We start from the raw sequence: 19648 nt of genomic DNA on the forward strand, positions 1-19648 counted from the left end.
GTGTCCCCTCAGCTTTAAAAAATATCACTTTTCCCACTGTTTTTTCGTGATATTACGTGGCTTTTTAAATGTTGTTTAATGTCTTGAAAAGATTTTGTTTTATCTTGGTTGGAGTTTTGCATCTGGATTACTTTTAGCCATTACTACAAAGCAGATAAGGAGAAAGTCTTTATTCTCCAGATGGAGACACAGGCTTTGGGCAGTTAGATGAAGAGATCTGTCCTCACCACTCTGAATAGTCCTTTATTTATTAAATCTTCCCCAGAGCCTGTGCATTATCAGATTCCTTTGGAGTTTTTTTTGCCTTTTGAATAAACAGGGAACCAGTAAATCTTTCTCCTTCTCATCCTTCCAAGTGCTGAAATGTCTGTTCCAAGGCAGGCAGCTTTGGCAGAGTGCTCCTCCCCAGAAATATGCAGAGATGGCACAAATTGCCCAGCAAATTTTGTCTGTTTTACTCGAGGTGTTGATCATTTCAAATCTTAGAATCATAAAATATCTGGAGTTGGAAGGGATCATTGAGTCCAGAATGTGGAATGTTCCTCAAATTGCTGTATTCTACACTGACTTTTGGCTGAGTTAAAATGGCTGGGAGTTATTTGAGGAGAAGAGTTAAAACCCCTCCTTCCAAATGCTTTTAATGGAGGAATCTGGTCCCATTCCTTGAAATGAAAGGGTTTTAAACTTATTTTCCCTTCAGAGCCCTGAGGATTGAGCAGGGCTCTGTCCTGGCTCATGCCACCAGCAGAATGTTAATTGTGGCTGGGCTGCCGAGCTTTTATTCCTGGTGACAACACAGGAGCTGCAGTTGGGTGTGACTTGGAAAATCCTGGATCTGATCTGTCTGGGGAGTCAGAGGATGTCTTCACTCGTGCAATAAACACATTTCTTTGTGCTGTTTCTTCACCAGGAGGGTTCTTAATGGAGGGACTGGTCAGAGGAGAGCTGGAAATGAAACTTCCCTGGTTTTTGTGGGATGGGATCCGAGGTCGGCAGCTCAGCAAATGTAATGCTAAAGAGGAGGGCTGTAAGAAACCCTTTTATAACGAGCAATTATGTTCAGTAGTTCCTTTTTTCCCCCTGACTGTTTGTGCTGTTCTTTGAAGATTAATTAGTTAATGATTTGGCTGTGCTTTGAAGATGTAAAGTGGTATCTAGAAGTGCTAAGTGTTATCATATCGCATTCCCTTTGAAGTTTTATAAACTCTATCACACAGGGCTTTCTTCCTAAAAGTCCTTTTTGCCTTGTGAGATATTTATAATTAGAGAGAGCCATCATTTCAAATGCTGTCATCTTAATATTTCCCAACTTTTCCAGCAGGATTTGGGGTCAGATTTTGCTGCAGGAGAAGTGGAGGGGACAGAGTGACCTGGCAATGCCAACTCATGGGCAGCTGGCCACTTTTATTCATAATCTGTGTCCAGAACTAAGGAACCAGCTTTTATTTGGATGGAATAACCTGTCCAGGGGCTGGTTTTCCTGGGAGGAAGAGGTGGGAATGAACCACAGGCAATGAGGGTGTGGAAAGTTTGGGGTAAGTGAGATTTAGGTTAAAAAAATTCATCTACTGTGTGTCCTGGCAAGGAGCAAGAATTGAGGAAATATCTGCAGGGCATTCTTGCAGCTTGAGTGGATGGAAAATAAGAATGTGTTTAAAGAGAAAACGTCTGGATTTTTCAGCCACGGCTTATCTGCAGGGAGATTGTCTGCTGTGGTCATAGGAAAATGAAAAAAAAAATGGGAAAAAGCAGAGTTTGGATAAAATTGGTGGTCCCTGGGGAGGGTGTTATTGAACTAACACTCGCTGGAGGAAACATGAGCACAACTGTGTGAAAAGGAAGAACAGCAGAGCTTGAGTTTCAAAACCAATTGTTTTATGGGGAAAATGAATACTTCTAAATCCACATACTCTCGTGGGGAAATAAATACAGCTCGTGGCTTTGCAGGAATGAGAAGTTTATCTTTAATATAGCAAGGATTAAAAAAAGCCAAAGCCTTTAAATTATAAACTCCTTTATTGTAATGTTGTTGGTAAAATTAGACTGGACAAGTTGTTTTGTCCGGGCTTTAACTGGGTGTTCACATGTCAGCTTTGAAATTACATTTTTCAAGTGCTGTAACTCAAAACAAAAACTTCAGCACCAGAAATTCAGCCTCTTTATACAAAACAACTTCACTCCCAGAACGATGAAATCCTGGTGGTTGGGCATAAAAAGAAGGATTAAAATGTGTTATAGTCTCATGGCCCTTCTGCCTGCAGGAGGAAGCAGCAGCTCAGAGAAAAAACAGATTTTGGAGGGGAATGAGGAATCTCTGGCAGTCCCTGATTCATCAAGGCAGGGAATTGTTCTCATGAGAAGCTGCATTTTTGCACAGAGCTCAGCAGTCCCAGCCCAGCATCCCAGTGGGATTTGTAGGCACTGTGGGAAGTGTGAAATACTGTGGCAAAGAGGAGTGGGGAAAGCCCAGGACAGCGGTTTTTGCAGGGTAATTACAGTGGGCTGGATGTGGAGAGAACATCCAGCCACAGCCAGACTGGGAAACCTGAGTAAGTGCTAAAGTGTGGAGGATGTGGAGCTCAGGCTGCCCTCTCTGTGGGTATTTGGGTGTAGAGTGTCTGGCTAGGGCTTGAATGTGCCCTGCAGTCCTTTCCAACCCAAATATTGGCATATTTGATAATGAGGGAGATGAAACTGGCCTATTTTCAGTGCCAGTCCTGAGGGAATGCTGGAGGGAAATGCTGAGCAAAAGGTGAAGCACTGGAAATCAGAGCCCCCCTCTGCCAGTTCTTTGAGTTCTGCAATCAAAGAACATGAAAGGAGAAATGGCAAAGAAATATTTTCTTTTTTTCATGCATTTTAAGCCTGTGTGATCCGCTTTACTTGCTTGGTAAAAACTAAAGATTTGAAATATACAGGATTTTGTTTTCGGTCTGCTGCGAGCAGAGAGGGTGTTCAGCCCTGAGTGGGAAATAATCCTGTTCCTGCTGTGGCGCCTCCCATGCTGATGATGTCCCATTCCCTCTCTCCTGGGAGCATTTCCCTTTTGTTTTAAAGGACTTAGAGCTGCCTGGGATCAGTGGTGTGGCAAAATTGGTGATTCCATGGATGAACATCAATCCAGGCTGGAGGGAGAGCAGACAGGGTCTGAGGGACATTCCCACTGCACCACGAGGCAGAAATCCCAATGTCTGTGGGATCTGTTCTTCCTAATGTCCATGGGATCTGTTCTTCCTAATGTCCATGGGATCTGTTCCCTTCCCAGTGTCAATGGGATCTGTTCCCAGTGCCCATGGGATCTTTCCTTTTGTTGGTTATGAAGCTGTGAGCACCAAACCTGTTGAATATCTTGGAGTTATTCCACCAAAAAGAACAGGATTTTTTGACATGAAGGATTTTTCCTTTGTGGAAAGGATGTTGACAAGGTATTTATTATTACATGGAGATGTAGGGTGTATATATATTATATGTAATTGCCTTAATCTCTTCCTTCCTCACTCTGGCCTTGCCTTCCAGGACCTGGGGGTACTTCAGAGATTCAGGAGCTGTCATCACATGTTAAACAAAATCTGTCCAGTCCAGTGTTGAGTTTCTTGAGCTGTTTGCAGATCAGTGGAGTTTCCCCAGTGTTTTCCCCATCCTAAGCAGAGCAGTTTGTGTTTCAGGTTGTGTTGTTCTTCTCCAAACTCCACCAGGGAGGCTCTGAGTAACAAACCCTCTGAGTCTGGGCTGCCTTTTGTAACTCTGCTTCTCTCTCCCTTTCCACCCTGCAGTCCTTGCTGACAACCTGAAGTCTAACCCAGGGATCAAGTGGCAATATTTCAGCTCAGAAGAAGGGATTTTCACCGTGTTCCCAGCCCACAAGTTCCGGTGCAAGGGCAGCTACGAACACCGCAGCAGGTAGGATCTGCCTCCTTCCAATTTCCTGGGAAAAGCACTCACACTGGGTTCCTCAGGCCCTGATTTCACTCACTCCTGTCCTTTGCCAAGCTGCCAACCTTCATGAGTAACTTCTAATGGAGTCCCTTGGGTTTTCTTAGGGCTGTTTTTTAAAGCACCACTTTCCACTTCTAAGGAACTAAACTAAAATTCCAAACAGGTTCCTCCCCTCTCCCAAATTAAGTCAGCTGTAAACAGCAGTGACTTGGAAGTTGTAGGTCAGCCTGCAGGCAAAATCTGACTGATATTTGACTCATGCCTGACCCCTGTTAATAAAGCAGTGAGCAGACATTCTGCTGATTTGGCAGGTGCATCACTTGGGGAGGGAGGAGAAGGATCAGAGACTGGCACATAGGTAGGAGCATTTTCCTCCAGGTTGAGGTGGCACATCGTGGATAGCAGGGAAGCAGCAGTGAAAATTTCTTTCCATTAAAATAAAAGAGTAAAAATAAAGCATCAGGTGGCAGGGTGGTGGCAAGATTTCCTGCACAAGGATTTCTGTTGTCTAAGCCAAGAATTTGAGGTCCAGTATTTTTCCCTGCTTTTTCCATCAGTACCATGGGATTGATGCAGGCTTGAGGGTGGGAAGGTGCAGTGGCTTTAATGTCTCTGGTCATACATTAATTAATTGTACAAGTTAATCAGTCTGGGCAGGAGAAGCAGCAGCACATCCAGGAGCCTTTTGGGGACACTAAGGAGGGTTTGGTTTTCTGTCAGGGTTGAGCAATCAAAAGTTTACTGATGGTATCTTCAGTGTGCCATCAAAGCACAAAGTTCTGAGCTTGAGTGACTTTTCTGGGGCCTTGGAAAGGTGAGGGCTGAGGAGGTGAGAGCTGGGGGTGCCCAGTCCTGCTCAGAATTCGACACTAAAACCATCAGTGGTTTTATCCAAATCACTTGTCTGGGTCATAGTTCCTCCATGGCTAAATCAGGGGTCTCTCTTTGCTAATATTTACTTCAGAGGGTAGTTTGGGTGAATTAATTAGTTAATGCTTCAGTGCTTTGAAGATCAAAGGCCCTGTTTCAGTTGCAGGTATTAATCCAGGCTAGAGCTGCAGGCTGTTTTACACTTGAGAACTGATTTGTGCCAGTTGTTTACTGCAGTGCCTTGTGTCAAATCTTTCCTTTCCTTTTAATAAGATTTCTGTGTCTGCCTTTGATAGAACAAAATTTAGATCCCAAAACTCTCCCTTGAGTGTAACTAGTTTTGTGTCTGGACTAAGGAGGAAAGAGAAACTCACCATTTTATTTTAATCCTTCCTCCATGCTGAGGATCTTCCTAATTTATTCCAGGTTGAAACCTTGGCGTGAGAGCTTGTGAACTCTTTCACACCTCTCTCAATATTGAGCTGGATCTGCAAACAAGATTTTTGGTGTCAGCACAGGCACATGGCAGCACTGAGAGTCCCCGCTGGTGTCAGCTCACTTTGGGATGTTAAACTGGGCAGATCCAGGGGCTTGTGCAGCATGACCCGGGTGAGAGTCATCCCAGGGCACCCTGCCTTGGCCAGGAGCCTTCTTACAGCAGCCCAAACACCCTGGGCTGATCATCTCCCTGCAGCTGCACAGGTTTTTACTTGTCTTGGCCCCAGCACATCCCCACTGTTGCACCCAGTTCGCGTGTGGGTGAAGTTCCCAGCAGCCAGGATTTACCTGGAGCATTTCTTGCTTCATTCACACCTTGCTGTGAACTGCTGCACTGATCCCAAATGCTGCTGCTGTGTAAGCAGCAGGGTTAATTCCTGAAAGCTTGCTGTGACAGAGAAGAACCTGGTTAGGTTAAAAAATTCAGGAAGTGAGGGGCATTTCTGCATGCTCAGATTCTCAGCTGGCCTTTCCTGGTAAAAGTCTAGATAAGGGAAAAAAAATCCTGTTATAATTCATTGTTTCTTCCTGCTTGTTTGCTTGGGTGTTGTAATTCCTGCCTGTTTCCACTGTGGGCACTGCAGTGGGGATGACAGGGTGCTGCTGATGGTGATGGTGGTTTGGGTGTTGTCCCTCCTCAGGCCCGTCTACGTCTCCACCGTTCGCCCTCAGTCCAAGCACATCGTGGTGATCGTGGACCACGGGGCCTCTGTCACAGAGACTCAGCTCCAGATTGCCAAGGATGCTGCCCAGGTCATCCTCAGCTCCATAGATGAGCACGACAAGGTGAGATTTCTCCAGACAAACCCTGCTTTTCTTGGGTTTTCAGCTCTCACCCAAAGTGGGGTTTTCAGCCTCCAGAAGATCTGGGAGCTGTCTCTGAGGGGTAACAGAGCCTTGAGCTCACTCTTTCTGCTGCAGGGAAAACATTTGGGGTCTGCAGGCTGGGAAAAAAGTGAAATCCCACTGATCTAAGGCAAAATCTTGTACCTGAGCAATCCCTAAAGGCTCCTCCATCTCAGCACATATTTCAGTGGTGGTCAACAGGAAGAGGAACCATGCTCCAAACATGACTCCTTCTCACATCCTAAACTGCTTTGAGCAACTCATTTCACCTCTGAGCCTCTCTTTTTGTCTTGTGAAAGTGGAAATTATTTATTCTCTTGCAGTACTGGTGTGAGCTGAAGCATAATTAGTGTTTGGAAGATTCACAGATAATTATGGTACCAGCAAAGGGCTGAGAAATCTGGGTTTGATTTTTTGCTCTGTCCCTGGTACTCATTTGACAGTGAGAAAGTCACTTAAACTGTAATTTTTTTTTCAGTACAGGCAACTGTGGACTCAAAGTGCTTCTGTAAAAAGTCTGCAGTTTGGTCTTTTAGTAACTCTCTACTGGTGAGAGCTTGATCAGTCTCTCTGCTTGGGCTTTCTTTTGTGAGCAGGGGGAGTTTCAGTTAAATCAAATTTAAGAAAACTGATGATAATCTTTGCCTTAAGTCTTCTCATGAATAGTATGAGGAAACCACTTGTAACATGGTGCTTTTAAAGAGGTTTAATATGGTAAAGTAATCTTACAGTTCAGCAGGATTAATAGCACTTAAATTCAAGTGTCAGAAGGGTTTGTGTGAATACAGAGAATACATTTATACACCTATTCCTTGGTCAGTAGCTCAGTGGTTATAGAACCTGTTACACAGGTATCTAATTACTGCTTAATTCTGGGGCTGTCTTGCCTCAGCCATGCTTCCTAATGAAGTTTGTCACTCAGTTAATGAGTCTGATGTGTTAGATGTCATTAAGGCATAGAGGTAGCACTTGCATTAACTTACTTACAGGAAAAGCTGATGTCAGAGTCTCCTTGCTTTGACTAAAACATTAAAACAGCAAAAAGCTTTGCTGGGAGCAGTCCTTAGAGGGGTTGTTTATTTTTTTTTTTTTATTTCTCTGTGCACTCAGCTTCTCTTTGGGCTCTCCAGGCTTTCCTGGAAATGCTCTCTGCTGATTCCCTGTCAGCTCTCCCTGGCCCACTCAGGCTCTGCCCAGAGCAGTGCATTGACCATGGTGAGGGAGCAGAGTGAAGCTGACTCTGCTGAGAAACAAAGACCCAAATCTCTTTTCCTTGAACTCCACATAATCCTTTTGAAATCTGACAGCTTTATGCCTCAAGCATTTCTTTTCCAACAATGCAGTTTTAAACCCATGGAATCTCCTCCGTTGGCTTCTCCAGTGTTGTGTGTCTGGGTGTGTAAAGATGATGCAAAGATGTGTGTTGTGTTCTCCATGCAGAACAACAGGACTCCTGGACAGCTAATCAATGTCATTAAGCAGAAGCCCCTTCATTGTTTGCATTAAGCTCTATTTATACATTCTAACACTTCTGCACAAACAATCACACATTTTTGATTGGTGCTTCTACCTTGTCCACATGCTCTGCATGCCCTTCTCAGGATATGTGATTGGTTACAGTCCAGTGCTTCAAGGCCCTCCTTTACCTAATTCTTGTAGTCTAGGCATTTTGTTTCTCAGCCTCTTCTTTCTTAATGTAGCACAATTTATGTCTTAGTAACCTTGATAATCCCATTGGCTTCTGGTAAGAATAACTAAAAAACAGTTTTGCTGGAGCACACTGTGGCCTGAGCTGTTCAAGCGCATTGCTCCACCTCTAGGGGAGGTGATCCCATGGAACCTTTTCCTCATGGAACCTCTTCCTCATGGAACCTCCTCCCCATGGAACCCCCTCCCCATGGAATCTCTCTCTTCCCCATGGAACCCCTTCCCCATGGAATCTCTCTCTTCCCCATGGAGCCCCCTCCCCACGGAGTCTGTTCCCGGCAGATCTCGGTGCTGACGGTGGCGGACGCGGTGCGCACGTGCTCCCTGGACCAGTGCTACAAGACCTTCCTGTCCCCTGCCACCAGCGAGACCAAGAGGAAGATGTCCACCTTTGTCAGCAGCATCAAGGCGTCCGACAGCTCCACGCAGCACGCCCTGGGCTTCCAGAAGGCTTTCCAGCTCCTGCGGAGCACCAACAACGGCACCCGGCTCCAAGGAAGTAAGGCAGCCTCTCGCGCAGGCCGGGCTGTTCCAGGGCCTTGCCATGTTTGCTCATTCCACATCCTCACTTTGGCAGAGCCCAAGGGAGTGGAGTGTGTTCAATAGGAACAGAAACGTGCTCCATCCCCGTTTTTGTTTTAAGGAGCATTTCCTTGGGCTGCAGTCCACGTGAGGGCTGTGGGATGTGTCCATCTCCATGAGGGGCTGTGGGATATGTCCATCTCCATGAGGGGCTGTGGGATGTGCCCATTCTCCATGAGGGGCTGTGGGACGTGTTCATTCTCCATGAGGGGCTGTGGAATGTGTCCATTCTCCATGAGGGGCTGTGGGATGTGCCCATTCTCCACGTGAGGGCTGTGGGATGTATCCATCTCCATGAGGGGCTGTGGGATGTGTCCATCTCCATGAGGGGCTGTGGGATGTGTCCATTCTCCACGTGAGGGCTGTGGGATGTATCCATCTCCATGAGGTGCTCTTGGATGTGTCCATTCTCCATGAGGTGCTCTTGGATGTGTTCATTCTCCATGAGGGGCTGTGGGACGTGTCCATTCTCCATGAGGGGCTGTGGGATGTGTCCATCTCCATGAGGGGCTGTGAGATGTGTCCATTCTCCGTGAGGGGCTGTGGGACGTGTCCATTCTCCGTGAGGGGCTGTGGGATGTGTCCATTCTCCATGAGGTGCTCTTGGATGTGTTCATTCTCCATGAGGGGCTGTGGGACGTGTCCATTCTCCATGAGGGGCTGTGGGACGTGTCCATTCTCCATGAGGGGCTGTGGGACGTGTCCATTCTCCATGAGGGGCTGTGGGACGTGTTCATTCTCCATGAGGGGCTGTGGGATGTGTCCATTCTCCGTGAGGGGCTGTGGGATGTGTCCATTCTCCATGAGGGGCTGTGGGATGTGTCCATTCTCCATGAGGGGCTGTGAGATGTGTCCATTCTCCATGAGGGGCTGTGGGATGTGTCCATCTCCATGAGGGGCTGTGGGATGTGTCCATTCTCCATGAGGGGCTGTGGGACGTGTTCATTCTCCATGAGGGGCTGTGGGACGTGTCCATTCTCCATGAGGGGCTGTGGGATGTGTCCATTCTCCACGTGAGGGCTGTTGGATGTGTCCATTCTCTGTGGTGGTGTTCACAGGGGTCCCAGGACGAGGGAAGAGATGAGAATGTTGACTCCATGTTTCAGAAGGCTGGTTTATTATTTTATGATATATATTACATTAAAACTATACTAAAAGAATAGAAGAAAGGATTTCGTCAGAAGGCTTGAAAACAATAGGAATGGAATAATAATAAAATCTTGTTTCTGACCACACAGTCCAGACAGCTGGACTGTGGTTGGCCATTAATTAGAAACAACCACATGAGCCCAATCCCAGATGCACCTGTTGCATTCCACAGCAGCAGATAACCATTGTTTGCATTTTGTTCCTGAGGCCTCTCAGCTTCTCAGGAGAGAAAATCCTAAGGAAAGGATTTCTCATAAAATGTGTCTGTGACAATTCTCCACGTGAGGGGCTGTGGGATATGTCCATTCTCATTTGTGTCTCTTGCTGCCTTGCCTTTCTTTTGAACTGAAGGAGGAGAATGCAGGATTGACCTGTGTGATAGCTGAGTTATTTCCTCAGTCTGTATGGGGGGGCCTTTCCAGGAAAACTGCAGCTTCTGCAGGTTCATTTAATGAGTGCTGGCACATTTTATAGGGATGATGTGCCTTACTGGAATCCTGGGGAAGTGGGTCCCCTTGCTTCCCAGGAAAATGAGGCTTTGAGGATACCAATTATGGGTGATGTTTTGTGGAACACAAAGCTGTCCTGGCTAAATTTTCCTTCATCTCACAATAACCCCCCTGAACTCTGTGTACTCATTATGAGCTTTATCCTTCCCCTTCCCAAGACTGGGGCTTTTCTGGGTGTTTTTTGTATGTATGATGATGTGGTGAAAGACATGAAAAGATGGATGTGAAAGTGGGTGGCAGATTTGCTTGCAGGGAAGCTGTGGAAGGCAAATCCTGTGCCCTGGGTGCTCCTTGGGTTTGAGTAACGCTGGCAGTGCCAGGGCAGGGTTGAGAAGGGAGGGAGCAGCCCATCTCCATCAGGATAGGGATTATGTAACTCAGTTCCCAGCCCTGGCCCTGTGCCTGCTCCAGTGAGAGCAGAGCCTGCAGTGTCCCAAAGGGCACCAGCTCAGAGGCTGTGAGAGCCAGAGAGAGAGGAAAAGGCCAGGAGTTGAAGTGCTTTGGAAAGAATGAGGAAATATCCCCCATTCCACGTGACTTTCCCTCGGTTTATGGAATGGTGCTTTTGCTACCAAAGGCTCAGCCAATTCCTGAGCTTCAGGCCATTGGCACAGGGAGATTTCGTGTGACTGGACAAAGGGTAAGGTTGGCAAGGGCAGGATTTTACCATCCTCTGGCAAAATGATGGCAGGGGAGCAACTCCAGCAAATGCAGAATGAACAGTGCAGGGCGGCTGCAGCTGGCTGGGATAAGATGAATTTGTCACCAGGATTTATTCCAAGAACATCAGCTGAGGAGTCTTGGAGCATCCTCCTGCATTTCCCCATCCCTGGAAGTGCCCAAGGCCAGCTTGGACAGGGCTTGGAGCACCAGGGATGGTGGGAGCTGTCCCTGCCCATGGCAGGGGTGGGATGAGATGAGATTTAAGGTCCCTCCCAACCCAAACCGTTCCAGGATTCCATGTTTTTATGTCTGGCACTGTTTTATGTTTGGAAGTTTTGACATATTCATTTTTCACTAGGTTTCATATCAAGCAACTATTTTGGGGCACAAGCACAGAAAGTTAAAATGCAAATGCTTTGGATTTAGGTTTTGTCTCCATGTGGAAGATTGTGAAGATCTAACGTGTTTATGATGAATTTCAGAATTCCTGGGGTGAGACACAATAGGTTTGAGAAGAGGATGTTTATAAAGCATGTCTCATTTTCTTGTAAATAATCTTTTCATCTTTTTAAAAAAGAAAAACAAACCTAGCAAAAAAAAAAAAAAAATCCTTCATTTCACTGTTAATTTTCTAACATCCTGTTCCCAGAGAACAATGTGTGGGTGTGTCAGGGAAGCTGTTGAGATACAGCCTCAATCCCAAATTCACACTGGCACAGCCAGAAGGGAGCTGCTGGTGTGAGGTGGGAGAATTGTGGTGTTCAACACATCTGGATTTTCTGCTCCAGGTCCTACTGCAGTCCTGCTCAGCACATTCTCATCCCACAGGGTGACAGGATGCTCCAAAAGCTGCCTGCTCTGGTCCCTCATGCAGATTTAGGACTGGCTCTTGTTGCTCCATTTAGGCTGCAGCACCATGCCTGGCTGCAGATAAAATATCTCTGCTGTAGCCTAGGAAACACAGCAACAATTTTCCTTAAACTCCACCCAAAGCTGCTTTTGTACCTGGCTTTGCTTTTTTTCCTTACAGAAAACTAAGGTAGGAATTCCCCCAAATTAACAGCACCTCCTATCAGTGTCAAAATCTGGTTCTGGCTGAAATTCTGGTCAAACCATGAGGACAAAAATGTGCAAGTGGAAGCATTGATACCTCTTTAATAAATCAGTACAGCAAATCCACCAAAAATCCAGGAGAAACAAGAAAGTTGGGATGTGACCATGTCAGCCCAGTGCTCTGCATTTCCTGTGGGTGATTTTGATCTGTATGTTCATTATAAACACAAACCACTCTCAATGCTGAGATAAATGTGATGGAACTGGTTGGGGAGTCAGCACAGGGCTGTGGATTGTTGTGTTCAAAGGCTTTGGGGCAGGACCTTGGCCAGGAGCATCCTCAGCCTGAAAAACGTGTTCCAGGGAAAGTGTGAGGGGCCAGGCCACATTCCAGAGAATTCACAGAATTCCCAAGCTTTCTGCTCTGCCCTGCTCCATGGAGGGTGTCCTGTGCAGCTCCAGGCCTTGGGATTGCAGGGGGAAAGGAGAACAGAGGGACAGGAGATGAAAAGTGCAGGATTTGGCCTTGTGGAGCCTTTTCCATGGAATTAGAGCAGCTGCTGGATCTGTGTGCTCCTGTCTGGAGGCAGCCAAGCTCCTCAGCTGGAGAGGAGAAGGATCCAGGGAGTCCTTAGTGCCTAAGGAGAGCTGCAGAGGGACTGGGGACAAGGATGGAGGGACAGGACACAGGGAATGGCTCCCACTGCCAGAGGGCAGGGATGGATGGGAGATTGGGAATTGGGAATTGTTCCCTGGCAGGGTGGGGAGGGGCTGCTGGAATTCCCAGATTTGCTGTGGCTGTGCCCAAGGCCAGGCTGGACAGGGCTTGGAGCACCTGGGATAGTGGAAGGTGGGACTGGATGGGGTTTAAGGTCCCTTCCATCCCAAACCATTCCAAAGCCAGAAGGTGCCTGTGTGGTTTGCTCAGGAGAGCAAGCCCCCTGCTCCTGGGTGGCCAACAGGAGTTTGGTGAGTGCCAAGAGTGAAACTTGAACCCCAAAGCTGGAATCCATGTGGCCGCAGCGTGTTCATTCCCTGGAGGGGCTGTGGATCCCTGGGAGAAGCTGCTGTGAGCGGATTCCAGGGCTCTCAGCGCAAGAGTTAAATCCTGATGCACTTTGTGCTGTGATTGTGTTTCAGATACTGACATGGTCATCATTTATCTCTCGGCTGGGATCACATCAAAAGAGTCCTCAGAAGATGATAAAAAAGCCACTCTGCGTGTCATCAACGAGGAGAACAGCTTCCTCAATAACTCAGTGATGATCCTCACTTATGCCCTCATGAATGGTGAGAGATGCTTCTGATTTCCAGGCCATAAAATTCCCTTCCTGGCACAGCACAGCTCCTTTATTAAACTCATCCCAGGGTAATTCCAGGCCTTACTGGGAGCAGTTTGTTCATGGATTTTTGGCACATTTAATCCAGAAGCTGCATCCAGATGTTGTTACTTTGTGTTTATAGCTGTGCCACTCTATCTTTGTATATCCCAGTGCAGCTGCAGGGATATACAATATTGTGGCCTGGATTGTCCAGACTGAGGTAAATTTGTTAATTATTGCAACTGCAAACCTTCCTGGGGGCTTCCAGGGGCAGCAAGCTGGGACTAAGTGTGACTTCATCAGCCAGGGAGGGTGAATGGAAGATCAAACCAAATCTGAAATGGTAACCCAGCTTTGGTAACCTGGGAACTAACCTGAGAGTGAAGGTAAACATGAAGATCACCCACGCATTTTCCAAAAAAAGCATTTTCAGCGCAAAGGCAGTTTGTTGTATTACTGAAAATAGCCAAGGAAGTGAATGCTCTACCCAATGTATGATTTGGTTGTAAATTTAAATGTTCATTTGAGACTGGGGCGTGCAAAAGGCTTTGATTTGTGTGCAGGAGTTGAGCCTGGGACTTGAGTGAAGTGTGAAACTGGAATGATTCAGCTGGAGAACAAAGGCTGTTATCTGCAGGGCTGAGGATTGCTCCTGGTCCTGCCTGTGGGCGAGCCACCGTGGAGAACAAAGAGCTGTCCTGTGGATTTATGGGGCACACTGCTCTTTGCTCCCCAGGCTTTGTTTAAAGGGGGGATGTGAACAGCATGGCAAATCTTTTGCACTGTGCAACAGCAGGAGAGAGGCAATCTCTTTAAATTTGGTGTTAGTAATTAATTTTCTTCTAGCCAATCTTTAAGCACTGAAATAAAATATGAAATTTTCAGTGCTGCGATACAGAGTGTGGATCATTCCTTTGGAGCAGGGGGCAGGAGCCTGGATGGAAATGGAGCTGCTTGACCAGTTTGCCTGTGTTCTGTGTCCCTGCAGAGGGGGTGACGGGGCTGAAGGAGCTGGCCTTCCTGCGGGACCTGGCTGAGCAGAACTCGGCCAAGTACGGCGTGCCCGACCGCAGCGCCCTGCCCGTCACCAAGGGCAGCATGATGGTCCTCAACCAGCTCAGCAACCTGGAGACCACCGTGGGCAGGTTCTACACCAACCTGCCCAACAGGATGATTGACGAGGCCGTGTTCAGCCTGCCCTTCTCGGATGAGATGGGGGATGGTGAGTGCTGCCCTTGGCTTTGGGGTAAAACCATCAGAGATCGGGTTCTCTTTGCTTTCATGTCCCCAGATACATGTAATCCTGTGTCGTAGCTGAGATGGAGACAATGCAAATGCACTCCATTTTCAGAAGGATTGAAATTGTTTTTATTATGGCATGCACATTTTTTATAAATTTTTACAAAACTCATCGGTTTACACTTTACTCATTGGTCACGAGACAAACAAAGTGCTCATTGGAATAGTTGCAGGTTTCTCTTATTTATCCTTCTTTCTCTCTTGGTTTCTATGTCAGCAACCTTGGTAGAAAATTCTTTCAGGGGTGAACATGGATCCTCTTACCAAACTTCTCTCTGGCTCTCAGAAGTCACTGTAAAACCTGTTCCACAATCCTACAAGATTTTGGTTCTAGGTGTGTTTCCAAGCCTTGTTGTCTGTAGCATTTTCATCTGCAGGAGGTTTAGTTGTGAAAAAAGTGCTAACAAGACATGGAGTTGACAGATTTAGTTTGGATTCTTGTGGTGAAATTTGTTCCTCTGTATGAATACATAGGAACAAATAATCCATAATTTAATCTGTGGAGAGGAATTCTTTGTACTGGAGGGAGATAGGTTGGAATGGCATCCATGTCAGCCCTGTGTAAGAGCGGGATAAAAGCAGCCTTGAAAATGGCACGAGGAGAGATTGTTAATTATTGTTAATTATTGTCCCAAGCTGGCCACCCTCCCTTCTTTGGCTTCAGCACACCTGGACTGTCCTGAGACCCAAACTGAATTTAAGGCTGTCCCTGAGGAAATCTGGGTCTGAGCTTTTGCTCCCTCCCTCAGTGATCAAACTCTGTTCCTGCTCTCTCCCAAAGCCATATCCAAGGGAAAATGGGAGCAGCAAAGGATTGGGAATGATGCAATAGATGGGTTTGTCTTACAGGCATTTCAGAGTGTACTTAAATGCTTGTACGTGCAAATGAGTTTTATATTGGGGTGAGGGAAGAGCTGCTGAGTTTCCAAGCTCAGAAAAAAGGAGTAAGAAACTGTTGCAGAGTTCTCACCTCAGGGATGAGATCAATCCCAAACTGTTGGGTAATTATGGATATGATTCCCAGCACAGTGGCAATTCTGGGATTTAGTTAGGCAGAGATTTAATATTCTGATTATGCATTAGATGAGAAACAACTCATCCCAACTGTTGCTTTACAAGGGCAAAGTCATTTCCTTCTTCTTCCATCTTATTTTTTGAATGGCCTTAAATCGTGTTGAAGGAAGAGAATACTCTATTGGCTTTTCACACAAATTTATTTTATATCTATAAGGAATCCACTTGGAGACTGACAACTTCTCAAACATCAGTTGTGGTGTGTGTTCTAATAAACTGATGAATATACTTCAGGTCACTATCAGGAACACAGGTTAATTAGAGAGAATTGCTGACAACAGCCAGACACAACAGAAACCCTGCTGAGCTTCCCTGGCCATATTCCAGCAAGGAATAGATACAAAATTTAATTGTGTAGCATCTCAAAATGCTCTGTTTCCTCTCAAAATAACGACCCAGAGGATATTTCTGATGGTTTTGTGGTGTTTCTCTCCCTCCAAGGCCTGATAATGACTGTCAGTAAACCCTGCTACTTTGGGAACCTCCTGCTGGGAATTGTTGGAGTAGATGTCAACCTTGCCTACATCTTGGAAGATGTCACCTATTACCAGGACTCCTTGGGATCCTACACCTTCCTCATTGATAATAAAGGTAATTTTGACTCAGATCATCTCCTCTAGTCCCACTGAGCTCGTGAGCCACCAATTCTGAATTCTCACATTTCTGAGTAATGAGTGATAATGTTTATTAAAAGTTTAATTGCACATTGTTGGTTAGTTCTGCCTGAATGTTGCTGGAGATTTTAGGTGGATCCATGACTTGAAACTTCTGTCCTGGGGTTCTGATTTGGAAACTCTTGCTGTGGGGATTTCCTACACCTGTGCCATCCAAGGTTTTCTGGGAAAGAGGGAAAACTGCTGTTAATGTGCTCTTTCCCTGTGATCCAGCTTATTGTATTGCTGAATTTTTCAAGCTGCTTTTCATTTGCAACCCCTTTGATGACGAGATTGTTTGGTCGCTGCCATCCTTGCCAAAATTCTATGTAATTACTTTATATTTGTTTTTCTCTCTAAAATACCTCTCCTGGGCCCAGTTTTGTAATGCATCCCACGTTTGGGGCTCTGTGTTTGTTTTTTTAGGGTACACTCTGATGCACCCCTCCCTGACCAGGCCCTACCTGCTGTCTGAGCCTCCCCTGCACACAGACATCATCCACTACGAGAACATTCCCAAGTTCGAGCTGGTGCGCCAGAACATCCTCAGGTAAGGAATGGATGCAGCACTGGGAATATTTCTAGAGGAATTTAAGAGTATAGAAGGAAAAATTCCTTTTCCTACAATATCTGGATCCTTGGATGGATTTTTTTCCCCATTAGCAATTCTGGTTTGATTTTTCCTCCCAACTTTTTCAGTTGTCTTTTGCGTTGTGGTGTTTCCCAGCTGATCTGGGGAATATTCCTGCTAATCTCTCTCTTCCCTGTCAGGAAGGTTTCCCACTATTTGGTCTGGGTTTTTTCTTTATGCTTTGCCTATTCTGAGAATTTTTAAGCTGAAAATGTGAGGGTACAGAAGTGCATTTGCAGCACACACACAGATTTTCCTTCACCAAGCACAAATAACAGTTAATTTCTTCAATTCTTATGATAATTATATAAACACACAATAGAAGGATTTTGCTGAAGTCCTAACAGTTTTGCTCAGTGTTTAATAAACTGCTGGGTGTTTTATCTGCCCCTGCAGCATTCCCTTGGGCAGCCAGATCATCACAGTTCCTGTGAACTCCTCGCTGTCCTGGCACGTCAACAAGCTGAGGGAAATCGGGAAAGAAGCCTACAATGTCAGCTATGCCTGGAAAATGGTGAGGACAACAAGTGTGGGGGGTGGCACAGGAGGAATTCATGGCTCTGCTGCTGTCCTTCCTTCAGTCTGGGAATGTCTGATCACTAATCTCAGCCCTGGGGTTAAAATGGAATCTGAGGTTAAACATAATCCAGGTGAATTCACCGATGCCAGCAAGAATTTGTGCCAACAAACTCAAGAAGGCACTTGTGGATCATTTCACAGTATTAAGTTAAATCCAACCTAAAGGATTAAGCTGAGCAGTTTTAAGATATTAAATCTGTCATTGTTTAACAGAAATTCACATAAGAAGGTGTCTGGAGTTGATTTTCTAAGATTGTAACAATGCATTTAATACCAAACTCCCTTTGTAGAGCAGCTGGGACACTCTAAGGTTTGCTGCTCTGGTGTAATTTAGAGTCCTTAAAACACCCAAACTAGTAAAACATGTGGCACATGCAGCACACAATTGAGAGTGGAAATAATAAAATCTTGCATTTGAGAGTTAATTTGTCTGTACTCTCCATAAAGGTAACACCAGTGTGTGTCCAGCAACTGGAAACCTGCAGCCTCTCCTCTGTTAGTGACAAAACATAACCATGAAATAGTGTTAGAATTAAAAATTATTGCTAATTAAGCAACAAAATGAAAGTCTTGTTTGGTTTTCAGGAAAAAAAAATTACAGTGTTTTTATTTTCTGTGTTAACTGTGGCAAAGTTTATTTTGTAGAACTCAGTGGTTCTGAAACACAGAAATTCTGTTCACCCCCCACCCTTTGGTTCTGTTTGGTGACGGGCTGGTGTTTTGCAGGTGCAGGACACGTCCTTCATCCTGTGTGTGGTGGTGATCCAGCCAGAAATTCCCGTGAAGCAGCTGAAGAACCTCAACACCGTCCCCAGCAGCAAGCTGCTCTACCACAGGCTGGACCTGCTGGGCCAGCCCAACGCCTGCCTGCACTTCAAGCAGCTGGCCACCCTGGGTAGGGCTCTGCCAGCCTGGCCTGGCCACCTCAGCTTGGAAACACCTCCAGGAGCCAGTCCCAGCTGTGCCCGATCCCCAGCTTGTGCCCAGCCCAGAGCTCTGAGTGCCACCTCTGGGGATGGGCACCCGAACCTCCCTGGGCAGTTCCACCCTTTCCATGGGGAAATTCCTGCTGGTGCCCTGCCTGAGCCACCCTGGCACTGTCACACCTCCTCTGTGTTTCTGTGGAGTGTGGCAGCTCAGTGCCACCTCCAGGAATGGGCACTCCAACCTTCCCTGGGCAGTTCCACCCTTTCCATGGGGAAATTCCTGCTGATGTCCAACCTGAGCTCCCCTGGCACTGTCACACCTCCTCTGTATTTCTGTAGAGTGTGGCAGCTCAGTGATGCTCCAGGGATGGGCACCCACACCCCCCTGGGCAGTTCCACCCTTCCATGAGGAAATTCCTGCTGGTGCCCACCCTGAGCCACCCTGGCACAGTCACAGCTCCTGTGTGTTTCTGTAGAGTGTGGCGGCTCAAAGGAAAGCTCTTCTCACAAAATATGGGAAATACTCTTCCCTTGAGAAGGTTTTATTTCCAAGGCTGATGTTCTGATCAGGTTTTGCCTTCTCACAGCTCTCCTTGGCCACTGTGGCCTGCTCAGTGCTGAGCTCCAGGATCACAGCAGAGCCTGAGCTGAGTCCCAGAGGGATCATGGGGCTCTGCAGGGAAGGCCCACCCAGGGGTTGAATCCATAACTTTGCTACCCTCAGCACCAGGTTTTAACCAACAGAGTCACTTCCTGCAGGATGAATGAGTGAGGTGCTGCTCAGAGTAGGGGATGAATGCCCTGGGGGTCCAGCAGGGTCCCTGGCAGTGCAGTGGGAGCATGGAGGTGTCTCACCAAGCTTAACCCAGATCCTCTCCTGGCTCTGAAGCACCTCCCTGAGCAGTACCAGAGTAGAATAAGTCCCAGCCAGTTGTGCAGGACTCTGCTGCTCTTTTGCCCTGGATTCATGGGAGTTTTGCACTGCCAGAAGCATTGAATGCCTTCAGAGGCAGAGGCTGAGCCTGCTGGGGAGAAGGAGAGCTTCAGTGCTCTGATGGTTTCCAGACCCTCCTCACCTGCTGCAAAACTCTCAGGTTTTGATAGGCTAAAGTGGTTCTGCTCTTCCTGACTGATTTCAGACATTGCTGGGAAAAAGGGAGAATCTCCATGGCAGTTCCAGTCTGGGAAGGATGGAGAACTTAAAACCCAGAAATATCCCAAGAACAGAGGGGTTTTACATAAACATCCTACACTGCAAGCTGTAATATTTAGGTATAGCCTTGGGAGGTCCCTAAAATCTCTACTATGAGAAATTCTGAATTAAATACTTCTGCTTGTAGCAGGGTTTGAA

General features: G+C 46.5%; 1 protein-coding gene across 1 annotated transcript in view; it reads left to right on the forward strand.

Moving 5' to 3' along the window:
* CACHD1 (cache domain containing 1) overlaps nt 1–19648 on the forward strand; it is a 90984-nt gene that overhangs the window by 52070 nt on the left and 19266 nt on the right. The window contains exons 5-13 of the mRNA XM_059478615.1: nt 3774–3900; nt 5946–6090; nt 8140–8356; nt 12954–13103; nt 14124–14357; nt 15950–16099; nt 16588–16711; nt 17189–17306; nt 18098–18266. Coding sequence (XP_059334598.1) covers nt 3774–3900; nt 5946–6090; nt 8140–8356; nt 12954–13103; nt 14124–14357; nt 15950–16099; nt 16588–16711; nt 17189–17306; nt 18098–18266 — 1434 coding nt within the window. The remainder of the gene's footprint in view (nt 1–3773; nt 3901–5945; nt 6091–8139; nt 8357–12953; nt 13104–14123; nt 14358–15949; nt 16100–16587; nt 16712–17188; nt 17307–18097; nt 18267–19648) is intronic.

Source organism: Ammospiza nelsoni, chromosome 9 (genome assembly GCF_027579445.1).
Source record: "Ammospiza nelsoni isolate bAmmNel1 chromosome 9, bAmmNel1.pri, whole genome shotgun sequence".
NCBI lineage: Eukaryota > Metazoa > Chordata > Aves > Passeriformes > Passerellidae > Ammospiza > Ammospiza nelsoni.